The sequence below is a fragment of the Ursus maritimus genome, unplaced genomic scaffold (genome assembly GCF_017311325.1).
Source record: "Ursus maritimus isolate PB19 unplaced genomic scaffold, ASM1731132v1 scaffold_10, whole genome shotgun sequence".
Classification (NCBI taxonomy): Eukaryota; Metazoa; Chordata; class Mammalia; order Carnivora; family Ursidae; genus Ursus; species Ursus maritimus.
In genome coordinates, this window is record NW_024423344.1 from 20,531,518 (window position 1) to 20,556,523 (window position 25,006).

Sequence of the window (25,006 nt, forward strand, 5' to 3'; positions counted from 1 at the left end):
ATCTTTGAAGGCACAGAAGGTACTAACCATGGAAGAAAAAATGTGTTAAGATAACAAATTCAATTTATCCGAAGATACCACTAAAATGATAAAAGAGGTCACAAAGTGGGAGAAGATATTTGCAGTATGTATATCTAACAAGGGACTCATCCAGAGTATATTAATAACTTTTCAAATCAATAAAAAAAGGTAACTTAATTTTTAAAAAGTAGGCAGAAGTCTTTAATAGGCACTTCACACAAGAGCACTTCTGCTCCTTGGTGTATACCAACAGAAAGGCATACTTAGGTTTTTCATAAAGACATGCCATAATTTCATAGTTGTACTATTCATACTAGAAAGAAACTAGAAAGAACCCAAATGCTTATCAACAAAAAAATAAACTCCAGTACATATTCTCTCTCTATTCCTTTGTTCTTCTCCCCCCCCGCCCCTTCTTTTATACTCACGTGCTGTATGGCAATGGGAATGAATGATCTACACTTAAATACGCAACAGTGTGAATCTCAACCCCATAATATTGAATGGAAGAAGCCATAAGCCAAAGAGACCATATTCTATAATTCCATTTATATAAAGTTCAAAATCAAGGAAAACTGATCAGTTGAAAAGGGATAATGAGTGGAGAGGCATAAATTAGTAAGTTTCTGTTTCTTGATAAAAATGCTAATTACACAAGGACATTCATCTTGTGAAAATTCATCAAGCTGTGCATTCATGATTTACGTTCTTTTATGTGTGCATGCATGAATTGTATATATTTTATATTAAAAAAATACTGTTTTGAGACCTATCCATGTTAGATCTTAGAGGTTAAGTTTATTCATTTCAACTCTGATTTATAAACAGACCACAGTTTATTGATTCCCTCATTGGACTTCTAGGTTGTTTCCCGTTTCCTGTTACAAATAGTGCTGTAGACAGTATTCTTTTACATGGTTTCTTGTAAACATATATGAGAGTTTCTTTAAGATGTATAACTAGAGATGGCATTGCTGGGTCCTAGTGTATGCTAATCTTCAGCTTATCAGATATTATCAAATTGTTTTCTAAAATGATTATATGTAAGAGTGGTGGAAATTTTCCATTGAGATATATATATATATTCCATTGAGATATACACACACACACACACACACACACACACACACTTCTGTCAGCCCTGGAAATTTTGCTCATGTGATGGGTGCAAAATGATATATCCCTGATATTTTTATTTGTATTGTCTGGCCATATGGATTTCCTTAGGTATTTTTTTCCCCATTTTTCACTATTGGGAATTACCTGTTTGTATTTTTGCACATTTTTCTTGTGTTTAATTTTATATTCTATTTCTTGATTTATGTGCAATTTGCCTTGATTCTCAAAGTCCATATATTCAGAAAGACCTCCATTTGTGTGATTTTTAACACACTGCCAAAATTTCAGTTGTAGACTTTAGATTTGGAGTAATTGAACATTCTTAAGAATATTTTTCCTTCTGGCTCTTTGTCTTTTTCCTGTCCCTGTTTGCCTACCATTGCTCCTTCCAGTATTACTAGCACATTTCAGCTATAGGGGATTTTTGTTTTTCCTGCCCTGTTGATGAGGGGGGTAGTAATGATATGGGGAAGGGGAAATGATAAATAGAAAAATAAATAAAAATTTGACAAGTTTATAAAAATGATATAACTATGTATAAAATATGCTTGTAACCATTCTTGGTTGTTTTGTTTATTTTACTTGAAATACTTTTCAGATCTGGCATTCCACAAAGGCCAGTTATTCTGTTGTGTGTTGTCTCCCTTGTAGATGCTTATCATTATCTGATTTGTGTGTGTGTGTGTGTGTGTGTGTGTGTGTCTGTCTGTCTGTCTGTCTGTCTGTGAGGGTGGAGAATAGAGTGAGATTATCATCTGATTAGTTGTGTGTGTATGTGTATACAGTTTGGGGTCTGTCATTGTCCTATCCACTGCTTATATATGAGGTCTATGCAGTGCTGTTGTCCAGTGGATTCTTGAGATGGTTTCATGTGTTGATTATATCCCACAGTAACTATTTTAACAGTTCAGAACCCTCTTCCTCCAGTGCTACTTGTGCTTCGATGTTTTTGTGATCTTAGAAAATGACCGAACACTCGGTAGTTGTGCTTCTCAGGTATGGAGGCGGCTGGTCTGGAGTAAAGGAGATGATGGAAATAGTGTTTTCCTCTTTATCTTCTGGCAGGGTGTGGTAATGTTAGCAAGGGCTTGGAGTTCCTGAGCTGTTTTCCAAGTGTCACGGAGCCCATGAGGTTAGAGAACCTTCCTCATGGAACATCCTGGCCCAGATTTCTTCAACATTCTGTCCTTACTGCCTCTGACTTCTGCCTTAAGTAGGACCAGTGCCAGAGGAAGAGCTCATGACTCCTGGCCATGGTCACAAAACCTTGGCCGATTTTGATCTTGCAGCACATTCTCTTGGCATGAATCTTTCGGAGAGGTGCCAGTTTAGCAGAGCTTCACTAGGAATTCTCTTCTGAGAATAGAATCTAGTTTTTGTTTTGTTTTGTTTTGTTTTTTTAATGGTTTAATGTAACTCATGAAGAAACTTGAGTCTTAAGTTCAATCCCTAATTTATCAAGTGCAGAAATCTTTGAGGTGAGAAATAGAAAGGCCAGAAGCAATACAATTATGTTTGCTGTATGACCAAAGCAGTATAAACTTTGACAGTTAATTTGGAAGTGATGATTTTAAAGTGTTTTCTGTATTTTAGAGAAAATGCTAAATAAATCCCCCAAGTATGGTAATCCTGGGCTTTATTTTTAAGAAATTTACAAGTGATGAAGATTTTTGTTTTCCTGGGCACCATGTCATTATCACACTTAAAATATGAATAATTCCAGTAACGTATATTCCATCTTTTCTCAGTTTTCTCAAAAAATCTTTGCTTTTGATTCCTTTGTCTCTTATTCTGTAATGTTCTATCAACCCTCCCCACTCCCTGCTCTTTGCCTTTTCACGCCACCAATTTATTGGAGAAGCCAGGTCATCTGTCCTGTAGGATGTCCCACTTGCTGGATTTGACTTACTGCTTCTTGTGGTGGTATTTAACTTGATCCTGTGTCCGCAGTAGATCCTGTAAACTGGCAGCTAGAACGAAAGGGTTGATGAGGTTCAGTTCAACCTTTCCTTCCCTTTCCCCTTTTCTTTCCTTTCAGTGCTGTGCACCTGCTATTGCATCACTTCTTCGTACACATTCTTTCTGGTCGGCCCCATTTAGTTATGCTAAGACTCGTGGGTGGATTCTCTTGGTCCTCTATTACTCGCTTGGTGCAGAGGTGCCCATTAGAATCACTTCAGTCTTCTAAGATTCTTAAGATTCCAAGATTCTAATTTAGCAGGTTTGATGGGGTTGGGGAAAGACATCTGTTAAAAAACATGGAAAAATAAAAAGCCCTCTACCTTTACTCAGATGTGGTAAGAATCATTATCTTTAATATATTTAATATGTAATTAGAGTAACAAAATTTACTTTTATGCAGATGCTTTGGGAATATATGTTTTGTCAAAAAATGAAGCCTAATTAAAATTGTTAACTGGAAATGTTTGAGGCTGCTGTTGGTATAATAGAAAAAGTACTGATTTGGACCCATGAGGCCAAATCACTTATTCTCTCTGAGACATTTTTTAATCTAGAAAATAGGAATAATAAGATATTTATTATAGGCTTGTTTTAATGATTAAATGAAATGATTTATTTGGAAGCAGTCCAGCACTTGGTGGTTAGTTGAATGGAAACCTAAAAAGCATTACGGTAATAGATGTTTTTCAATTGAGGTCTTTAGAGTAAAAGCTTAAGAAAATTGAAGTAACAACCTCTCAGGTGCTTATTTTAGCCGTATCTTTATAAGCTTTTGTTTTTGAGCTTGTTTTTTGAGTGATAGGAGACTGATGATATATAGTTTTAATATATGTATAATTAATGTGGCCTTTTGGGAAAAACAGCATGTGGAATCTTATTTTTTCCCCCCTTATTTTCAGCTCCATTTACCTCTTAATTCTCCTTTGCCTGGAAGTGAATTGACCAAGGAACCTTTTCGTTGGGATCAGAGACTCTTTGCACTAGTGTTGCGGTTGCCTGGCACCATGTCAGTAGAATCAGAACAGTTGACAGGTGTGCCTTTAGATGACTCTGCGATCACACCAATGTGTGAAGTGACAGGCGGTAAGTTTCTTTGCTGGCAGTAATTCAGTGACTTAAGGCAGAGTTTATTTTATCTGAATGTTTTAAAATGTATATTTCAAAAACTCCATGTTTGTTTTTGTTCAACAAGTTAATGTTAGGAATTAGTAAACATATGGTTTTAAAACTACATTGATGAACATCTGTGATCTGATCTGAATGGGATTTAAGACTATCGGATCTGAAATGAATGGTATTTTTTTCTACCCATATAGAAAGTGCTGGTATTTGAAGTTGTTAAACTTCTGCCTTATCTGTAAAGATTACCAATGGTTCATGAATGCAGTAAAATTATTTTCTCCGAAAAATGAACAGAATTTTGAAAGTCATCCCATTAACCATGTAATGATTAGTTCCTTGGTTAAGTGTAATTTTGCGTAAGGGCAAAGAGGAAGCTAGATAGTAGGTTAGAGGAACAGGTAGTTAGGTCTTATCCAGCTAGTTCAGGTAGTCACTACGTTAAGTGAACAATAAGGATACTCTTGAAAGAGAGTAAGTAAATAGACTCAGAACTTCTGTTATGTGGGATTGGTCAGCAGATGGGTTAAATTCATACGGATATGTATTGAGTTTCTACTGTGTACCAAGCATGGTTCTATGCTTTAAGACTGCAGTAATGAATATGACAGGTAATGGTATTCTTGCTTTCATGGAGCATTTTAGTTTTCACCTAAGGACTTTACTTTAGTACTCACCTAAGGCTCTACTAAAACATCCAAATCTGGCATACCACTATTTCACCTGTGTCAGGGGCCCGTGGCCTTAGTCTCTAGACAGAGTCAGTGCTCTGTTGAGACTCCACTGACAGCCAGCTGTGTAAGTTAAAGGAAAATCTAAGGTTTAATTAATATTTTAGGTGCCTTTCTTCTAAAATTCTCAGGCAGAAAGGGTACCCTATACAGTTAAGTGAAGTAGATAAGTTAGGAAGTTACTTTTCACATTATTAAATGTTTCTATTTATAGAAGTACCTTCTGGTAAACTCTTGTAATTCCTTCACAGTTTTATTTATTTTAAAAAGGGTTGTAACGTACATTTTTAAAGGGAAAAGCTATCTAAATTTGAAAATTCACTGTTAACAATTCCTTGTGCATGGATGATATTTTTCAGTGGCAGTCCTCATTGTTTCTATGGGTAGATTCACATTTGTATTCAGAAAATTTTTAGTTTTCAGCCTTGGACTGACCCAATTGCTAAAATCCTGATTTTTTTTTTTTTTAAGCTCTAAGGCTTTTAATTAACAGATTGAAGTCCTTGAAGCTGTAATTTACACACTTGCCTTGGAAATTTTTTATTATACATTACTTAGTTTGAACTCAGAATTATGATAAAGTTATGGACTGTATGTAGTAAACTTTTGTTTTCTAGGATCAAGAATATTCAGAGTGTGAAGTGAAGTGAGTGGTATAATCAGAGAAGGTCTGCCGTGAACCTGAGACATCATGTAGTAGTTAATATTCTTGCCTTTGGGCAGTAATGTACTAAAGCTATTTTGTTTATTCTTGGAAGGGAACATCTCCAGAGGAGAAGATTCTGAAGTCACCCTTGGTGATATCTTTCAGTGACCCAGAAACTTTGGTCAAGAAATTAGGAAGCTTCCCTAAATATACATCCCGAATCTCTCCAGATGTAGTGGTTTATTTGCCTCTTTTCTTGCTTTTGCTATAGGAATAAGGAGAAGCTCTTCAAATGCCACTCACCTTTTCATAGATCTGAATAATATGTGTTCTTTATTATTTTAAAAGAATATTTTCTAAAGAAAGTTTTGAGGATAAAACACGAGAAAAATAGAAGGAACAGAAAAGCTAATATCTGCTGGTATTGCACTATCCAAATATATAATCTCTACTAACAATTAATGTGCATTTTTTTGCCTTAATGATAAGAGTAGTGTGTGTACATTTACTTTTCCCATTGTAAAGTAATTCATGTTCACTAAGGAAAAGTTGGAAAGAAATGTGCCTGTGTTGCCAAAATCGTTAATATGTTGTCATGTTTTCTATATATACTCTAAAAAAATTGTGTAGTTGTCATTGTAAGCATTTTTCTTTTATTATCAGGTAATTAATGAGTATCCACTCTATGTAACTGTTTTTGATGCTGGGAATATAGCGGGAACAATAAACAAAGGTTACTTTTTGGACTGTGTGACAGATAAAATCATAAAATGAAAAAATAATAGTATTTTAGAGAGTGCCACTTACTATGGAAAAGAAGTAGGGTAAGGGTGTAGAGTAACCTGAGGCAGAGAATGAGTATTCTTGGAAGGTCTTTGAGGAGGTGGCTTTTTTTTTAAACCATAAACCTAAAAGATATGCTTATACTAGTTTGAATTGACTTAATATATTCCTTATCCTTGGAGATTATTATATGTGTTTAAAGAAATTAAAAAAACAACATTCATTCTTTTATAAATTATACATCTCTAACCTTGAAGTTTTAAAGCCATTTGTTTTAATAGGGATTAATCATACTTGGTTGTGTCTTAAAAATATTAATCCCTCTAAAATTATTGTTACATCGTGTTTACTGAGTCTTTATTGTGGTGGAACTGACCTACAGCATATTAGTTTCAGGTGGATAGCATAATGATTTGATACTTGTATATATTGTGAAATGATCACCACAGTAAGTCTACTTACCGTACAAGCAGAGATCTGAATAATGGAATAAACCATACAAAGATCTACGCAAAGAAAATAGTAAGGGAAGGAGCACACTCTATTTTTTTCTGAGTGATAGGAAGGCTGATATGACTGGAACTTACATAAGGGAGGAGTAGAGGGTAATAGGTGGATTTAGAGCAGTTAGGTAAATACTGAATAGCCTTTTAGGCTATAATAAATATTTTTTATTTTTCAAGTGTGATGAGAAGCCATTGGAGGGCTTTTTATAGGAGGTGACATCTGATTTCTTTTTCTGAAAGATCACTTCAGGTGCTAGATGAGAATATCTTGTCAAGTAGCAAGAACAGAGGCAGAGAGGCTAGTAAGCGATGATAGCGCTTTGGTTTAAAGTGTTGGATTTGGGAGTGGCGAGAGGTGGTCTGATGCAGAGAAGAACTAAGGATGAGGGCAGTGAGAGCAGAGTGAATCAAGGATGATTGTTAGATGACTCACTTGGCCTGAATAACTGGAGGTGAATGGCTATGACATGGACTGAGGTAGGGACACTGCGGAGAAGCAGGTTTGGAGGAGGTGCAGGGAATATCAAAGCAAAAAATGCCTAGTAGAAATGATGGTGGAAGTCTTGAAGATAAAAAGCATTTTATAAGAACTGTAAGACATGTAGAGTAAATAAATTTAACTTTCTTAGCCTCTATAAGGATTGTTGCCCAACTTACTAGAAATATTCTTTTTGCCTCTTTGCCATTTTACTAAAATGCTGGTGTAGTAGACTTCTGTGGGAAATTTTTTTTTTCACTTCTGCCTTTAGGCTCACTATATTTAGTTTGATTTTTTTGTGGACCCTACATAACAGTAAGTGAGGCAACTTCTTGATTTGAAGGTATGTGCTTGTAAGCATTGATAGTAGAAACTGCTTCAATACGGTCGTACATTACAAGGGATGACTTTTGATCTAGAGAATAAAAGAAATGTTACATAGGATATAGGCTCACTTTGTAAAGATGGCAAAGTTTGCTATTTCCTCTTTAACTTTCAAAAAGAATGGATTTTTATTATTTGCCAAGGGACTCAAGTTTAAAACTTTCTCTTTAATTTTCATAAAGCATCTTCATAATTCTTTCTTATACTAAGATTATAATATACTATACTCATATTTTCCTAATCAATTAATTGATGATGACACAGGTTAGAGGAGCAGAGAGAATTGCCACAATTTTACACTTAAAAATTTTTGTTTTTTAATGACTTCTTGGGAATGTGCTTTCATTTCAAGAAACGAGATAATTCAACCTTTATATAATCTTCCAAATACTTTGCGTATCAAGATGTTCAATCTTTATATGTATTGCTTTCTGTATATGTTTGACTCAGAAAAAATATTTTAATTTATCAATTCTTTCAAGTAAGTGTGATTCCAGATAGGCATTCTGTTTTGAATACTGATTTCAAATTAACATGATTTCCAGGGAACAAAGTATACCCAGATTAAAGTTTCTAATACCCTGTAAAGGTTTGCATCTTGGGTGTACTACTGTATTGACTTGGATAAATTAACTTTTCCATGCTTTAGTTTTCTCATTTATAACATGGAGAAAGTAACCCATGTAAGTTGCTAGGATTAAAGAAATTAATATGATAAAGTGATTAAAATAGTGCCAGGTATGTAGACACTCAGTAATTGGTAGGTATTTTTATGATTATGACTACTATTGTATGCAGGTAAGTTGTTTGTTATTTGATACTTGTTTTTCTGAGTATAGCTGACTCTGACGATTTGAATCCCACTACTGCCTAATGTTTTCTCTTCTGAGTAGCCTTTAACAAATCACACGTCAGGTTAAAACTGATCTGAGTAATTTGATATGTCAAATATCAATGATGTAGCTGTGTTTGAAAATAATTGGTGGAATCAGAAAAAAAAAATGTGGAACTTTCCCATATCAAGCTTATTGTGCAAATAACATTGTAAGATGTTTGATTAGACTGTTTCAGTTGTGAAGGTTCTCAGCATTGGTTTGGATCAGCGCCTATGATAGAAATATGATACAAGTTACTTATGTCCTTATAAATATCATAGTAGTCACATTAAAAAGGTGAAATTAACTTCAATATATTTTAAGTCAATAAGTACAAAATATTTTAACATGAAACTGATATTTAAAAATGATTGATATAGTTTACATTTTTTTGTATTAGCTTTATAAAATCAGTTGTATATTTTATAGTTACTATACATCTCAATTTGGACTAGTCATATTTCAAGTTCTCAATAGCCGTGTGTAGCCAGTAATTACAGTATGGGACAGCACAGGTCTAGATACATTTATGGAAAATCCCTGTTTAAGAAAGCTTTTCACTAGTATTTTTTCTTAACCACTAACATTTTAATGCTCTGTACTAAAAATCCTATAGATTAAAATATACAAAAGGAAACTTCATTTAAGATAGGTTAATTCCCGAGTATGCAAGCCAAAGGAAATTCAGAAAAAGCACATGCTACCATCTGTATTAAAGTGCAAATATGTCAAATATGCAGTAATTTCCAGCAGGCCAATTAAATAATTGAGTATCTGCCATGTGCTTAGCATTACTCTTAGTGATAATACTTTTGTTAGGCAGGTGTAAGATTTTGAAGGTAGTTATTAGATGTTATGTATGTGTATTAAAGATAAACTATATTGGGTAATAGTTGGAGATCATTTTATATATGTATTTTAAGTCATATTTTACATAATATACATATATAATATACATATATAAGTATATATGCAGTGTGATTTTTTTCATTATTTGTTCAAACCAAATTTCTATTTCTGTATATCTACATTTAGAAGAAAAAATGTACATTACTGTCATAAAGTGGAATTGTTGGTTGATTGAAAATAACTTTTTATTCATTTTTCCATAAGGTAATGAAATAAAGTCAAACTTTGCCATTGAACTTTTGTTAATAGTGTCAGAAACCCAACTATGGTTCTGTCTTGCTAAAGGTAGAAATTTCTGCAACTAACTTTATTCTTTTTGTCTCAGGCCGCTCATACTCTGTATGTTCTCCAAGAATGCTTAATCAGTGTCTGGAGTCCTTGGTGCAGAAAGTGCAAAGTGGGGTGGTAATAAACTTCGAAAAAGCAGGACCAGATCCTTCGCCTGTAGAAGGTATTATTGTACTTTTCTAATAGACATTCTAAACTTTATCACTGGGGGCGCCTGGGTGGCACAGCGGTTAGGCGTCTGCCTTCGGCTCAGGGCGTGATCCCGGCGTTATGGGATCGAGCCCCACATCAGGCTCCTCCACTGGGAGCCTGCTTCTTCCTCTCCCACTCCCCCTGCTTGTGTTCCCTCTCTCGCTGGCTGTCTCTATGTCTGTCGAATAAATAAATAAAATCTTTAAAAAAAAAAAAATAAATAAACTTTATCACTGAACTAGAACTGAAAAATTACTATGATTTGGCTCTAAGATTGACAAGGCCAGAATATTAAGATGACAAAACGGCTCTTGGTAAAGAGGGAAGATTAAACAGGAAAGTGAAGATAAACTGATGATGGTTCACTAACATCACTTTTTTATATTGATTGTTCATAGCCTGAAATTTTATAGGAGCCAAAAACGTTATTAGGCATTTACAGATTAGCAGCCTCATATTTCCTTTTTAGTAAGGCCGCTTTGCCTCTCTCCAGCATATATGCCTGTCCTGTGTCCCTTAATTCACAAGAGTGTTCAATCCTAGGTGTTTAATTCCTTAGCTACATTTTTTCTAAGGATCAGATTGGTCAGGAACAAATAAATGGTTTGTGTGGTTACAAAAATGAGGAACCAGCCATTGCCATTAAGCTGGATTCTATTAACTCTAGTGAAATCCCACCTGACTTTATGTTAATATTCTGTGATCATGAACTATTTATATTGGCTAGAGGCTATAAGGGGTTATGCTAGAACCAATGGACAGCTTACATCTGTGATCCTCTGCGTAGTATGACATAGCTTATAACAAGAATTACAAAGGCATTAATGACACTTGGCAGAGGTGATCCACTAGAGTGGGTAATTGGAAGAAGAGAAAGGTCATAAAGATTTAAAAAACTAGGTACTCTCAGAGGGGGATAATAGGGAAAGAGCAGAAAATGGTAAAGTTTATATAAATTGTGTCACTGTGTTTGGTTTAAAAAAACAAGCTTTTTCTTTAATTGAATCTTAGACATGGAATGTATTCTTAAATTATTTTAATACTTGGCTTAGAGTTAGGCACCAAGTAAATGTTTACTAAACTGTGGAAGACAGTTGCTATTTTGCTAGAATTATTTTAGATTGAAGGTAGATGCCTCATATCTGGATTTGCATATTAAATTTTTTCTAGTTAATTATGCTTTAGTTAAAAATGATTTTAAAGAAGTCTTCATTTAGCAATACTTACCTAGTATTTACTAAGCCAAGTATGATGATGAAGAGATTGGGTGTTTGCTCCTATCATCTGATAGGGAAAACATATCATTCATTAAACAAGTATCTACCATAAAGTAGGTTTTACCTATTCTGAATGGGCACGCAAAGGATACTGTGGTACCGCCTTTCAACTGCTGAATTTACAGACTTTACTATTTCATGGACTTTAATCTAAATGTTAAGTAGTCATGATAGTAGAACCATTCGAAAAAACAGGAAAATTCAGAATTGAACAAGTATTCAGACATTTTTATTATGTTAAGTAACAGTGGATATAATTTAACTTCTTATGTTTTTTTTTTCTTAATGATACATACCTTCTTTGTCTTATTTTCTTTGCTACAGATGGGCAGCCAGATATATCAAGACCTTTTGGATCGCAGCCTTGGCATAGCTGTCACAAACTCATATATGTCAGACCAAATCCTAAAACTGGGGTTCCTATAGGTCATTGGCCTGTTCCAGAATCATTTTGGCCAGATCAGAATTCTCCAACACTAGTAAGTACCAAAAAGACTGTGACTTTGTAATAGTAACCATTTAACTGCTTCTCATAGTAGTTTTAAGTACTGCTATCAAAGGTGTGACTAATTAACAGGAATTAGACAAGTGTTGAAAGTGCTATGGTAAGGTATTATGTGATTTAGTATACTGTATCGTTCATTATGAATAGAAAAAAGGTGTCATAGACAAAAGGTGTTGGTTTCCTTTAGAATCTAATACTATGCTTATGTTTTTACTATTGGCATATGGGTGCAGAATCATAATGTAACAAGAGTTTCACTTTGGTCTCTAAATATTCATATAACATATAAGGATTTGTCTCTAGGACACAATTTAGAATTTAAATGGAAGTTTAGAAAATAATTCCAATTGTTTGTAAATTCATGTTGGCTTTCATGTTTTTAGGTTATGTTCAGTGTTTTCATTCTGGAAGTTTTAAGTAGAAATGACTTTCTGGTCTTGTTTATATGAATTATTTTTAGAAATAGTGAGGTTTGGGGCGCCTGGGTGGCTCAGTCGTTAAGTGTCTGCCTTCAGCTCAGGGCGTGATCCCGGCGTTCTGGGATTGAGCCCCACATCAGGCTCCTCCGCTGGGAGCCTGCTTCTTCCTCTCTCACTCCCCCTGCTTGTGTTCCCTCTCTTGCTGGCTGTCTCTGTCTCTGTCAAATGAATAAATAAAATCTTAAAAAAAGTGAGGTTTATTGAATGATCATTGTGAATTATCAGTAGACACCCTAGGGTTCTGATAGTGATAGGGTAAATTTTTTCAAATTAATAGCTAGTCAATGATGTTAATACACTATTTTTTCAGAATAGCTTTTTTTCTAGTATCAGGGTATCATGGGATACTTTGTGGGAGAACATGTTAGTGGTTCTTTTGCTGTTACCCTTGGAAGATAACGATTGTATTTCAGAGATCATGAAGGAGTTTTAACAATGTTTCATGTAGATACCATTTTTTAATTAAACTGAAACCTTTCTGAAACCTTCATACTTTATTATTTTTGTAAGTTTTTATTTTAATTCCAGTAAACACACAATATTATATTGGTTTCAGGTGTACGATACAGTGATTTAGCACTCCCGTACAGCAGTGCTCCATACAACAGTGCTCATCACAAACTGCGCTCCTTAATCCCCATCACCTGTTTCACCCGTCCCCTCACCACCTCCCTTCTGGTAACCGTCAGTGTGTTCTCTACAGTTGAACTGAGTGTTTCTTGATTTCTTTGTCTTTCTCTTTCGTTTTCCCCTTTGTTCATTTGTTTTGTTTCTTAAATTCCACATATGGGTGGAATCATGTGGTATTTGTCTTTCTCTGAATGACAAAGGCTCAGCATTTACTCTAGCTCCATCTGTGTTATTCAGATGGCAAGATTTTATTCTTTATGGCTGAATGATATTCCATTATGATATACATATATCATATCTTCTTTATCTGTTCATCAATCGATGAACACTTGGGCTCCTTCTATATCTTGGCTATTGTAAGTAATGCTGCTATAAAGATAGGGGTGCATGTATCCCTTAGATTTAGTGTTGTTGTATTCTTTGGGTAAATACCCATGCGATTATTGGATGGTAGAGAAATTCTATTTTTAACTTTTTGAGGAACCTCCATACAGTTTTCCAGAGTGGCTGCACCAGTTTGCATTCCCACCTGCAGTGCACTAGTTGAAACCTTTACACTTTAAACCTATATCACCTCTTCAGGGCAATATTTACTTTTATTCTATACAAGGTCTATAAAGCAGTATTTCCTCTATTTATTAGGGATTTAGTGAAGTAGTACATGAAATTAAGGCTTTATACGAAGTATCTTTTTTCTTTTCCTTTTCTTTTTTTCTAATTGAATCATAATAGTTTTAAAATCTGGCCTTTATAGAGAAGCTCTTAATTTCTTCAGCCATTTTACTTTCTCTTCTGGAGCCCTTTCAACTTTCATAGACTAGATATCATATTTGTATGAAATATTGTCTTGTTGGTTATTCATTCTATTGTGTTTAACACCATAGTAGTATGTATAGTACTTGTTGAGTCCTAATAGAAAGAAATCCAAAACCAGTGTCACAAGCATTATCTATTAATATTGCTTTAGTGGCCTATTGCAAATTGTTAGATTTGGAAGTGTGGGTAGGATTTCAGTTGGGGGAGGAAACAGTATGAGAAAAAAGTATGCAAGTAAAAAAGAACAAGGTGAGGTTAGAGGAATGAGAAATAATGAGTACAGGTGGGTCATAATATGTGTGTAGGACATTGAGAGTATTAAATAAACCAAATTGCTCTTGACTTTAAATGCCAGATTAAGAATTTGAGCTTTTCTCACTGAGGTGGGGTTCACAGAGTAAGTGAAGATGTTTTTAACAGATGCTGCTTTAGGAAATATAATCCGGTAGTTTTCATCTGCAGCAAAATTAAGAGATAAGTTGGATGGTAAGCAGGTTATCTAGAGGGCTGTTGCTAGGATTCATGTAAGAGATTATAAGACAATGACTTAAGATGATGGAAGAGAGAATCATAAGAAAGAGAGAATATTGGAAAGAACTGGCAAATTAAGTAACTGAAGGATATTAGAGGGGAAATGAAATTTTTACAAATAATAGTATTCAAATAAGATGTATTGATACTGAAATGTGATTTCTTAGACTGATTCTGCATTTAAATCATGGCTCCTCCAGTTATTAGCTGTATTTTGGTCAGTTATCTTCTCCAAGCCTCCATTTCTTGTCAGTTAAACGGAGATAACAGCTATCTCATGGGATTGTTTCAGGGATTAAATTTTTCTTTGCCAAGTTCTAGAAGACATTCTCCCCGACTAGCACACATTTTTCCTCATGGTTCTCAATATTTTCATTCCAAAATATAAGTGAGTTTCATGGACTGATTCAATAAGATATGTGTCAGGTACATGTGAGCTACAGGAGCACAAGATGAGTAAAACATAGTGCTTACCTTTTGGAATCTTACCATTCCATAGGAAGGTCAGACCTGTAAACATGATACAGAACAGTGTGCGAACTGTACTAGGCGCATGGAGCAAAGCGCAGAGGAGGTGGTGCCTAACTAACTGCCTGGTATGTATTTGGAGTACAGGGCGAGAAAGAGTGTCAGGAAGGAATTCTTAGATGTTTTACTTGCCAGTTCAGACTTCAAAACTTTGTTTGTAACATACAAGGGAGAAAATAATAAAGCAGCCAGGATAACATGAAACCAGGGGCATGAAAAGATGATGATCTACTTGGGTAACTGCAACTGTTTTGGCATGGCTGGAGCACAGGGCACATATACATGGTGTAGTGGTCGAAAGGCAGATAGGGACCAGATCATCAAGGATCTTTATATATGGTATTTAAAGAAAAGAGTCTGGGTCCTATTTTTAGGTGATTGGCTTGCTACTTTTACCAAATAATTTTAGATAGGGAAATTACATGATCATATTTATATTTCGAGGCTGTGGGATTGATTGGAGGGAGCTAATTAGAGAGGTTAATTAAAAATGAGCAGTTGTACTAGTCTAGTCTGAGAAATGATGAAGGCATAAATTAGAGTACTAAGAAACAGAAGATAGAAATTTCTAAAGAGATGGGAGGTTATTATTGACAGAGGGCAGTAACTAAATACTGAGCACCTGCCGAGTTTATGTGTTCTGCCCAGTGGCTTAGAACTTGTGAGATTTTATCTAGGTCTTTGTGACAATTAAATAATGAGGACAAGGAGGAGATATTAAGGATAACACCTAGGTTGTTTCTTTGTTTTTGTTTTTAAAAATTTTATTTATTTATTTGAAAGAGAGAGAGAGAGCACGAGCGGGGTGAGGGGCAGAGGCAGAAGCAGACTCCCCGCAGAGCAGGGAGTCGATGCCAGCTGGATCCCAGGACCCAGACGCTTAGCAGACTGAGCCACCCAGGCCCCCCAACACCTAGGTTTTTAAAACAGGTTTTGTAGTTTGGGGGAGAAATAATGAATTGCATAATAATGTGTTTGAGGGACTTATAGAAGATTCTGGTTCTGTCTAGTAGATAGTTGAAACATAAGAGGAGTAAGAGAGATTTGATCCCAACACTGGATTTGGGAGCCACCAGGGTATAGGTAGTAATGGAGTAATAAGAGTCTTTTATAGCAGTAAAATTTCAAATTATTTCCTCGTAGCTCTATTTCCTTCATCAGTCTTCAATCAGTGAGATTTTTAGGAAGGAGACTATGGGGGTGGGGGTAGGGAATAGTATAACATGCCTTTATTTTTTTTCCCTTAAAGTACTGTGTTTTTGTATCTTCAGATCAGGTTGTCCAAAGTAGTATATATATACCATGGAGATAACCAAAGCAGTCTACTGGAATAGGGAAGGAAAACTTTAGAATTTCTATTTATCTTTTTCTCCTATTTTTAATATTATTTTGATATATACTTTTTATAAACCTATAAGTTAATTTACAAATAATTTATAAGTAAATGTATATATGTCCTAACATACTGTATATTCAGAAACTTCTGAACAAGGTGTATAATCAGTTTGGAAGCTACTACAACATACAAGAAATTTAATTGCTACAATTGAGAACTTAGAAAGGTTTCTATACTTTAGTTATTTCTTAAATGTAACAATTGATGAGTACTTATTTCCAAAATTTTGCACTTTTCTGATAAATTTGATTTTAAGACCTAAAAAGATTTTTATTCTGTATACATTTTAAAATGTTTTGTCTTTTTCTTGTGAATGTGAAATTTAAGCATTGCATTTTTAAGTATTTTCTTTCCGCTTTAATGGTGTTTTCAGTAGTAAATTAAACTCTCAATTAACAAAACTGAGGAACTGAGTAAATTTTGATAGTGAGAGATACTGAAAATGAGTTTGTTTCTTGTATTTTGTGTAAATAGTAATAATAAGACTTTCCCCTCTAGCCACCTCGTACGTCTCATCCTGTAGTGAAGTTTTCCTGTACAGACTGTGAACCAATGGTTATTGACAAATTGCCTTTTGACAAGTATGAGTTGGAACCTTCACCACTGACTCAATTTATCCTGGAAAGGAAATCTCCTCAAACATGTTGGCAGGTGAGCTGAAAAACTACAGTGATTTAAAAGTTGGATGTTCTTTTAAAAAGTTAAATCAGTGATTTATAAAAGGTTTTGTAAAGGTCATTAAATATGAAGTCTTAACCACTCCCTTTTAACAGGTGTATGTGAGCAATAGTGCAAAATATAGTGAACTTGGTCATCCCTTTGGTTACTTGAAAGCCAGTACAGCACTGAACTGTGTCAACTTATTTGTGATGCCTTACAATTACCCAGTCCTCCTTCCCCTTTTAGGTAAGTCATTCTTGCTCCATTCTCTGTGGCTCAGCATACATACAAATTTTTCTAGAAACCAAGTTTGGGAACATCTCTTTGTAAGTTCTCATGTCTTGTGGAAATTAATATAACTGTTTTTAATACGCTGAAATATTGAGCCTATCTAAGGTGGTTTTATAGCAACCTGTGTATGTCTGTGCTAAGTTAAAAGTCATTGTCAAAGCACCTTTGATTCTATAAACTATTGAAGATATTGTGTTTTAAATTTTAAATATTCTCCGTTTTCTACACGTTAGATTTCTTACATGGTTAGAATTGGTAATCTAGGCTTTGTATTTGGTAAACAAGACATTTTGTAGAAGCATATATTTATAAATCTGAGTGTATTTTCTTTCTAAGAATTTACCTGTACTTTAATTTTCATTTGGCAAATATTTTTTCTAAATGAATAAATTTATTCCAAAACAATATAATAAAAGCCTAAAGTTAGTTTCTGGGGACCCTCTGGCTATAATTTTTGAGCAGTACTATTGGAGAAGACTTCTTTCCCTCCATGGAAACACATCAGATTTAAAAGTTATAGTCAAAATATTAGGTATATTTTATAGAAAACATTGTGCATACTTTGCTCTCAAATCTGTTTTATGTCTAAGTCTAGAGAGGGTATAGATTTTCTTGTGTATTTTCTGATTCTACCTTTATTGTTACATGAAATATTCTTACATGAAATACGTGATTGGCATCTTTTTATTTTTAAAATGGTATTACTACTCAAAATGGCAGAACCAAAAATTGTGCCCATTTTAATTTTGTTAAAAACTTAATGTCTGATGTTACTCTCTTAAAATTAGAAAACTGACTTTAAAAATGAAATGTATTTGACTTGATTTTCATGTGTGAAAACAATGGATGATGATAGTTTGTTCACATTATACATTTATAGATGACTTGTTTAAAGTACATAAAGCAAAACCAACATTGAAATGGAGACAGTCATTTGAAAGTTATTTGAAGACAATGCCTCCCTACTATCTTGGGGTAAGAATGTTATTGTTAAAAATAGAACTTTTATAAAATTGTACATTATGCTTATAGTTTACTGTAGGTATTAAAACTTTTATTTGTTGCTATTATAGAATGTATAGAACATACAGATGTGCTGAAAATTGAGTGTTCAAATAACCAATAATAGATGTAATGGGAATGAAAGGTTTCAGTGATTTGCATAATAATGATGATGACAATGGTAATGATCATCAGAACATATATAATGCATACATTAGGCCTGATATTATGCTAAGCATTTTACATGTATTAACCTCATTTAATTTCTTTTTTCTTTTTTTTTAATTTAAATTCAATTAGCCAACATATAGTACATCATTAGTTTTTGATATAATGTTCTATTAACCTCATTTAATTTATATAGTAACCCTGTGAGGTAGAAATCATTCGTGAAACTAAGGCACTGACCGATTAAATAATTTGTCCAAGGCTACATAGCTAATGTGTGGGAGACTAGAATTTAATCCCAGGCAGCCTGGCTTTTAGAATAGCTCCAATTGTTGTACTCCCTTGTTAAATTGCAGTTTTATAACTATTTTTCTTTAAGGGTACATAATGGTTTTTGTTGTGTTATTCCCTAAGTCTCCAGAAACATGTTTTTAGGTAGATAAGTATATATTCTCATAGAATCCTATATTTTTAGAACCATGAGTTTGTGATTACAGTTGACCCTTGACAAACACAGGTTTGAAGTGCATGGGTCCGCTTATATGTGGATTTTTTTCAGTAAATATAAAGAAAATTTTTTTGAGATTTGTGGCAATTTGAAAAACTTGCAGATGAACTGTAAAGCCTAGAAATATTTTTAAAAAGTCAAGAAAAACCTAGGTGTTATAAGAATATAGTATATATAAAATACATATACATACAAAAATTACTTGTTATTAGGCTTCCGGTCAGTAGCAGGCTACTAGTAGTTAAGTTTTGGGGGTGTCAAAAGTTTATACATGGATTTTTTATTGTGTGGGGTCAGCACTTCTAACCCTCATGTTGTCAATGGTCACTTGTACTTAAAACCTAGTGTATCGTAGTAGATAAGACCAATAATATATATATTATTAAATACATTATTTATTGTATGAAAAGTAACTTCTTAAGTAGACCAGTGTTAAAAGCACTTTTAAACATTTTTCCTTTTTTTTTTATAATATTTTTTATTATATTATGTTAGTCACCATACAGTACATCCCTGGTTTTTGATGTAAAGTTTGATGATTCATTAGTTGCGTATAACACCCAGTGCACCATGCAATATGTGCCCTCCTTACTACCCATCACCAGCCTATCCCATTCCCCTACCCTCCTCCCCTCTGAAGCCCTCAGTTTGTTTCCCAGAGTCCATAGTCTCTCATGGTTCATTCCTCCTTCTGTTTTTACTTTTAATGCAGGAATATTATAGCATTTGACTGTAACTCATCTTTCTAAATGGTCTCTACTAAGAGCATTAATTTCTTGAGCTTTGAAAAATCATATTTTAGACTTCTGAGAGGTATATTGTATGTCTAGCACATTGTGCCTGCCATGTAAGAGTGAAAAGGAAGAAACACTGAATATGAACTGTTACATATGTTGACTCATTTACGTTTCATAGCAACCTGTAGGATTTAGGCAAAGCTACGTGGATTTTAAATATCAGGGCTGGGATTTGATTCCAGTTTGACACAAGTGCTTGTACACTTTCTGATGTCAGTGAATGGCTGTCATCCTTTTCTGACTGCATCCCACTCACACATGCTAGACTGTCCTGCTAGTGACATTTTTCATTGCACAACTGGGCTCTCCTTACAGTTGAAAATTATTTCATTATACTGCATCCACTGTAAATATTAGACTTTTTTTCCTTCAGAGCTTGTTTCTATTTTTTCAGTTCAGCTAATAATAACAGTAGTCATGATTAACATGCCTACTATATATCAGATGCTTTTATATGTGCTTTACATGTATTAATTCATTTAATCCCATGACAGCCCTATGCAGTAGATGCTATTGTCCTTTTCAAATGAGAAACTTTAGACCCAGAGAGGCTATATAACCTGGCTGTGTAGTTCACTACAGCTAGTGAATGCTTGAGCCATAAACCACAGTAACCCAAGGTAGAAACCTTCCATTTTTCTTGCCTCCTTTTCACTTCTTAATTTCTATCAAATCTACCTCTGTGATGTGTCTCCTGCCCATTTCTTCCAAACTTAGTATCTCCGGTGATACTAAGGAGTCTAGGGCTTTACCCTTTCTTGTCCCAGGTGTTGTTAAAGAATAGCCTCTAATCCTTTTTAAGTATTTCAAGCTACCTTTCGTACCAGTGGCAAACATTTTACTGAGACACAAATATGATATGTTACTCTCTTATCAAAAAAAAGGAGAAATTTTTTTTGAAGAAATCTTCAAAATTGACAATACATGGAGCCCTACATTTTTGACAAGCTTAGGATTGATGTGATGTTTTCTCTTTTCCAATAGCCTTTGAAGAAAGCTGTTAGAATGATGGGAGCACCTAACCTAATAGCAGACAGTATGGAATATGGACTTAGTTACAGTGTCATTTCATACCTCAAAAAATTGAGTCAACAGGTAATGTTAAGAAATAGAGCCATTAAGTATTTTGAATGGTTTGGCTAAGATGCTTAACAGGCCAGATGTTAGTTCTGATGGTTCTAATGGAATTACATTGTATTAATATATTATGTTTTAAAACCACATATATCATATCTTAACATAATTCAGTCTCAAGTACATGATATGCCGTGTTTTGGAATGTTAATTTGAAATAATAATTCCTAGTTTATGGAAATGGCTTCATTATTGTGGTCTTAGACTTTTCTACCTGTGAAATTTATGTTAGAAAGTTGTTTTTCTTAGACAAAAATCAGTTTCTTTTGCTTAATGTTTTAAAAACTGTAGTTTTTTTCTTTCAAAAATGGGAGTTTCTTTTGAAATATTTATAAAAAACACTGAATTTTATCATTTTGAGCATAAATCACATTAATAGATACTCTGGTAGTCAAGCAGTATACAGTTAGACTGCCAAGATATTAATACCATATAAAATATTTTTCCAGTGCTTCTGCCATCTGTACTTCTGCTCATTGAGATGTAGGTTGGATAGAGTCAAAATATTGCTATTTTGTTTTCCATAGAAAAACTACATCATCATTTGTTACCCTATGAACATTTAGTTAGGTGCTAATAATAGTGTCTTTAAATAAATACTGATGAGATTTTTTTTTCTGATTTTTATATGACCTCTGAATTGGAAATCCATATTTTTATTTAGGGTGCACTTACATTTCATGGTTTAAGTGTAGTGGGTGTTAGTACATAAAAATAAATTGAAGTTGTTTTTGTTTGCCCTGCTCCAGAAGGTTATAATTGTAATGATTTAAAACTGTAAGACATTTTTATTTAAACTATATTTAGTTTACCAAGAACTTGACATAACCTGTGCTACTTGAGTTTACAATTGTATACATTTTATAACATAAATAAATATTTAATTTATAGAAGACCAAAACTATTAGTATTTAATTTATTAATTTAGATTATGTTAAGACTATGTCTTATTTATTTTTACTTTAGGCCAAAATAGAATCTGATCGAGTCATCGGATCTGTGGGCAAAAAAGTAGTACAGGAAACTGGAATTAAAGTGCGAAGCCGATCACATGGTTTATCAATGGCTTATAGGAAAGATTTTCAACAGTTGCTCCAGGGAATTTCAGAGGATGTTCCTCACAGACTGCTAGACCTTAATATGAAAGAATACACTGGGTTCCAAGTTGCTTTGCTCAATAAGGTAATAGTTATGTGAATTTAGTACTGCTCAGGTTATATTCTGTTGTATTGTTAAATAAATCAAATTTTCCATTAACTGATGTTTAGTTTGTCCAAACTTCAGAAGTACTTCTAGACCTCTGAAGAATAACGATCATTAACACTATTATTGAATCATGGAATTTTAGAATTAAAACAAACATCGTACATGCTGAATGGATGAATAGATGGACTGATGAGTAAACCAACCCGTTCATTTTATAGATGAGAAAACAGACGGGGTGCCTGGCTGACTCAGTTGGTAGAGCATGCGACTCTGGATCTTGGGGTTGTGAGTTTGAGCCCCATTTTGGTTGTAGCAATTACTTTAAAAAAAAAAAAAGAAAGAAAGAAAACAAGACTTAAAGATTGCCTGAAGTTACATAGCTAGTCTTAGAGTTCATTGCAGTTTGGTACTTATACTGATGACCTTGGGTACATAGCATGATCCTAAAATGCCTTATGAATATTCATTATTAAAAAAATCTTCATCCCAGTAGCCTTTTTTGTAGAAACAGACAAGCTGATCTAAAATTTATATGGAAATTAATTTAAAGGTCCTAGTATGGCTGAAACAATTTTGCAAAATAATAAAGTTAGAATACTTGTACTATCTAATTTTGAAAGTTACTGTAAAGTTGTTCAACATGTTGCGTTGTTGGCATATGGGTAAACATATGGATCAGTAGAACTGAAGAGGGTCTAGAAGTAGGCCCTCACACATGTAGTCAATTAATTTTTAACAGAGGTGCCACAATAATTCAGTGGGTAAGAAGACAATCTCTTCAGAAACAGTGCTGGAACAATTGGATAACTATATTCAAAATAATAAACTTGACCATTATCTCATTCATATTACTTGGAGTGCTCATGGTCTTAATTGTAAGAATTAAAACTATAAAATTCTAGAAGAAAACAAGAGAAAGTCTTCATGACGTTGGGTCAGGGGTCATCGAAGATTTCTCAAATATAACACAAAAAGCACACACACACACAACTTGATAAATTGAACTTCATTAAAATTTAAATTTTTGTCTACAAAAGAAACTTGAACAGGCAAGCTACAGCCTAGGAGAAAAGTATATATAGAACAAAGCATTTGTATCAAAATAGATAAAGAACTCCTGCAACTCAGTGATAAAAAAACAAACATCTGATAAAAAATGGGCAAAATCTTTGAACAGATAATTCACTAAATAAGATACACAGATTCAAACACATATTAAAAGATGCTGTAGCTTAATGGCCATTAGGGAAATGCAAATTAAAACTATAATGAGATCCCACTTCCCACCCACTAGAATGGCTATACTTCCTATATGACCAGCAGTTCTACTCAAAGGTATCTATCTACATGAGAGAAATGAAGATGTATGTCCATATAAAGGCTTTGTATGCAAATGTTCATAGCAGCATTATTCATAATCACCAAAACTGAAAAGAAAACTGTTCATCAGCTGGAAAATGGATAAAGAGAGGTATAGCCATAGAATGGAATACTACTCTGCAATAAAAAAGAACAGACTACTGATACATTAATAACATGGATGAATCTCAAAACACTGTCCTTAGTGGAAAAAGCCAGATGGAAAAGATTTGATATAGCAAAATTCCACTTAAAAAGTGGAATGTAGGGTGACAGGAAGCAGATCAGTGGATGCCTGGGGATAGGAAAATGGATTGACTACAAATGGGCACAAAGAACTTTCCTGGGATGATGGAAGTGTTCTTAAACTGGATTGTGGTAATGGTTTCACAACTGTAAATTTACTGATACTCATCAAACTGTATACCTAAAATGAGTTAATTTATTGTATGTGGATTATACCTCAAACTATGTTTCTTCTTTAAACCTTCAAAGTCTTTAAAATGTGAAAATTCGTTTTGTAAGATATTTACTTCCCTTAGCCAGAATATATAATAAAATCTTGAAAGATGTGAATTTGAGTTATTTGGTTGAACTCATTACCAATTTTGATCTTCTGGTTTTCAAAACAGTATGTTAAGCTTGCATCATAATTCTTTATTCTATTTTTAAAGCTAATGAGACTTGTATTTCTTATTTCCAAACCTGTGTTGCAGGCTAGAGATTTTAGTCTCTTTTAATTCTATATTTGAAAATAAATTTTGTCTTTCAATGTTTTTCGATAGGATTTGAAGCCACAGACATTTAGAAATGCATATGACATACCAAGGCGGAATCTTTTGGATCACTTAACAAGAATGAGATCTAATCTTTTGAAGAGCACCCGCAGATTTCTTAAAGGACAGGATGAAGGTTAGATCATGGTTTCAATAATGGTATTTCTTTTGTGAATTTCTTTCTTTATATTGAAAAAACATGGTATGATAGTGTAACTTTTAAAGAATTACTATAGTAGTATTATATTTTCTTCGTAAATTCAAACAAATGAAGAAGTAAGTCATCCCTGATTCTCTACATTCCTTTCTGTCATCATTGTGGCCCCAAATTCTGTTCCCCAGAGATGACAACCTTTGTTAGCAGCTGAGTTTCTTTTTTGGCTTTGTTCATGCATTCACGCAACACACAAAATCATTTTCGTGTGACATACTGGTATCTGGTGATTTAACTTCATTGGTCAGTACATGTCCTGTTCCTTCAACTGTATCCGTGGCATGTACTACAAATCAAGTCAGATGAGAATTTAACTCTTGGCCATCTCTGATGTAAGCATTCCAACTATAGCTTTATATAAAAAGGGTTATCTGTGTGATATATCTTTTCTATAAATATTGCTATAATTAAATTTTGCTTAATGGGAATAGAGCAGACATTCCTTTTCATGGTAATGTTAACACATATTGCTTATTTTGCACACTCAAATTAACTGCAATATTCTTGCTTTGTTTAGAAGATAAAATCAGCTCTTAAATTTCATTTTAAAAATCTCAAAAAGACTTCGTTTTTGTCACAATATTTGTAGTGACAACACACTAATTTGGCACATATGGTAAGGGAAGACTGCCTTGAATAATACCAGGTAGCATTCATATATAAGAAGACATTATTTGATAATTAAACAGTACTGTTTTAGTGAGGCTAACTTTTGT

The 25,006-nt window shown here is 33.9% G+C and overlaps 1 protein-coding gene across 4 annotated transcripts in view; it reads left to right on the forward strand.

The window, feature by feature from the left end:
• Window positions 1-25,006, forward strand: part of INTS6 (integrator complex subunit 6) — a 90,657-nt gene that overhangs the window by 54,356 nt on the left and 11,295 nt on the right. For all 4 annotated transcript variants that reach the window (XM_040622510.1, XM_040622516.1, XM_040622520.1 and 1 more), the window contains 9 exons: window positions 4,002-4,185; window positions 9,859-9,984; window positions 11,615-11,769; window positions 16,674-16,826; window positions 16,949-17,081; window positions 18,007-18,101; window positions 20,586-20,696; window positions 21,702-21,917; window positions 24,086-24,212. In XM_040622510.1, coding sequence (XP_040478444.1) covers window positions 4,002-4,185; window positions 9,859-9,984; window positions 11,615-11,769; window positions 16,674-16,826; window positions 16,949-17,081; window positions 18,007-18,101; window positions 20,586-20,696; window positions 21,702-21,917; window positions 24,086-24,212 — 1,300 coding nt within the window. The remainder of the gene's footprint in view (window positions 1-4,001; window positions 4,186-9,858; window positions 9,985-11,614; window positions 11,770-16,673; window positions 16,827-16,948; window positions 17,082-18,006; window positions 18,102-20,585; window positions 20,697-21,701; window positions 21,918-24,085; window positions 24,213-25,006) is intronic.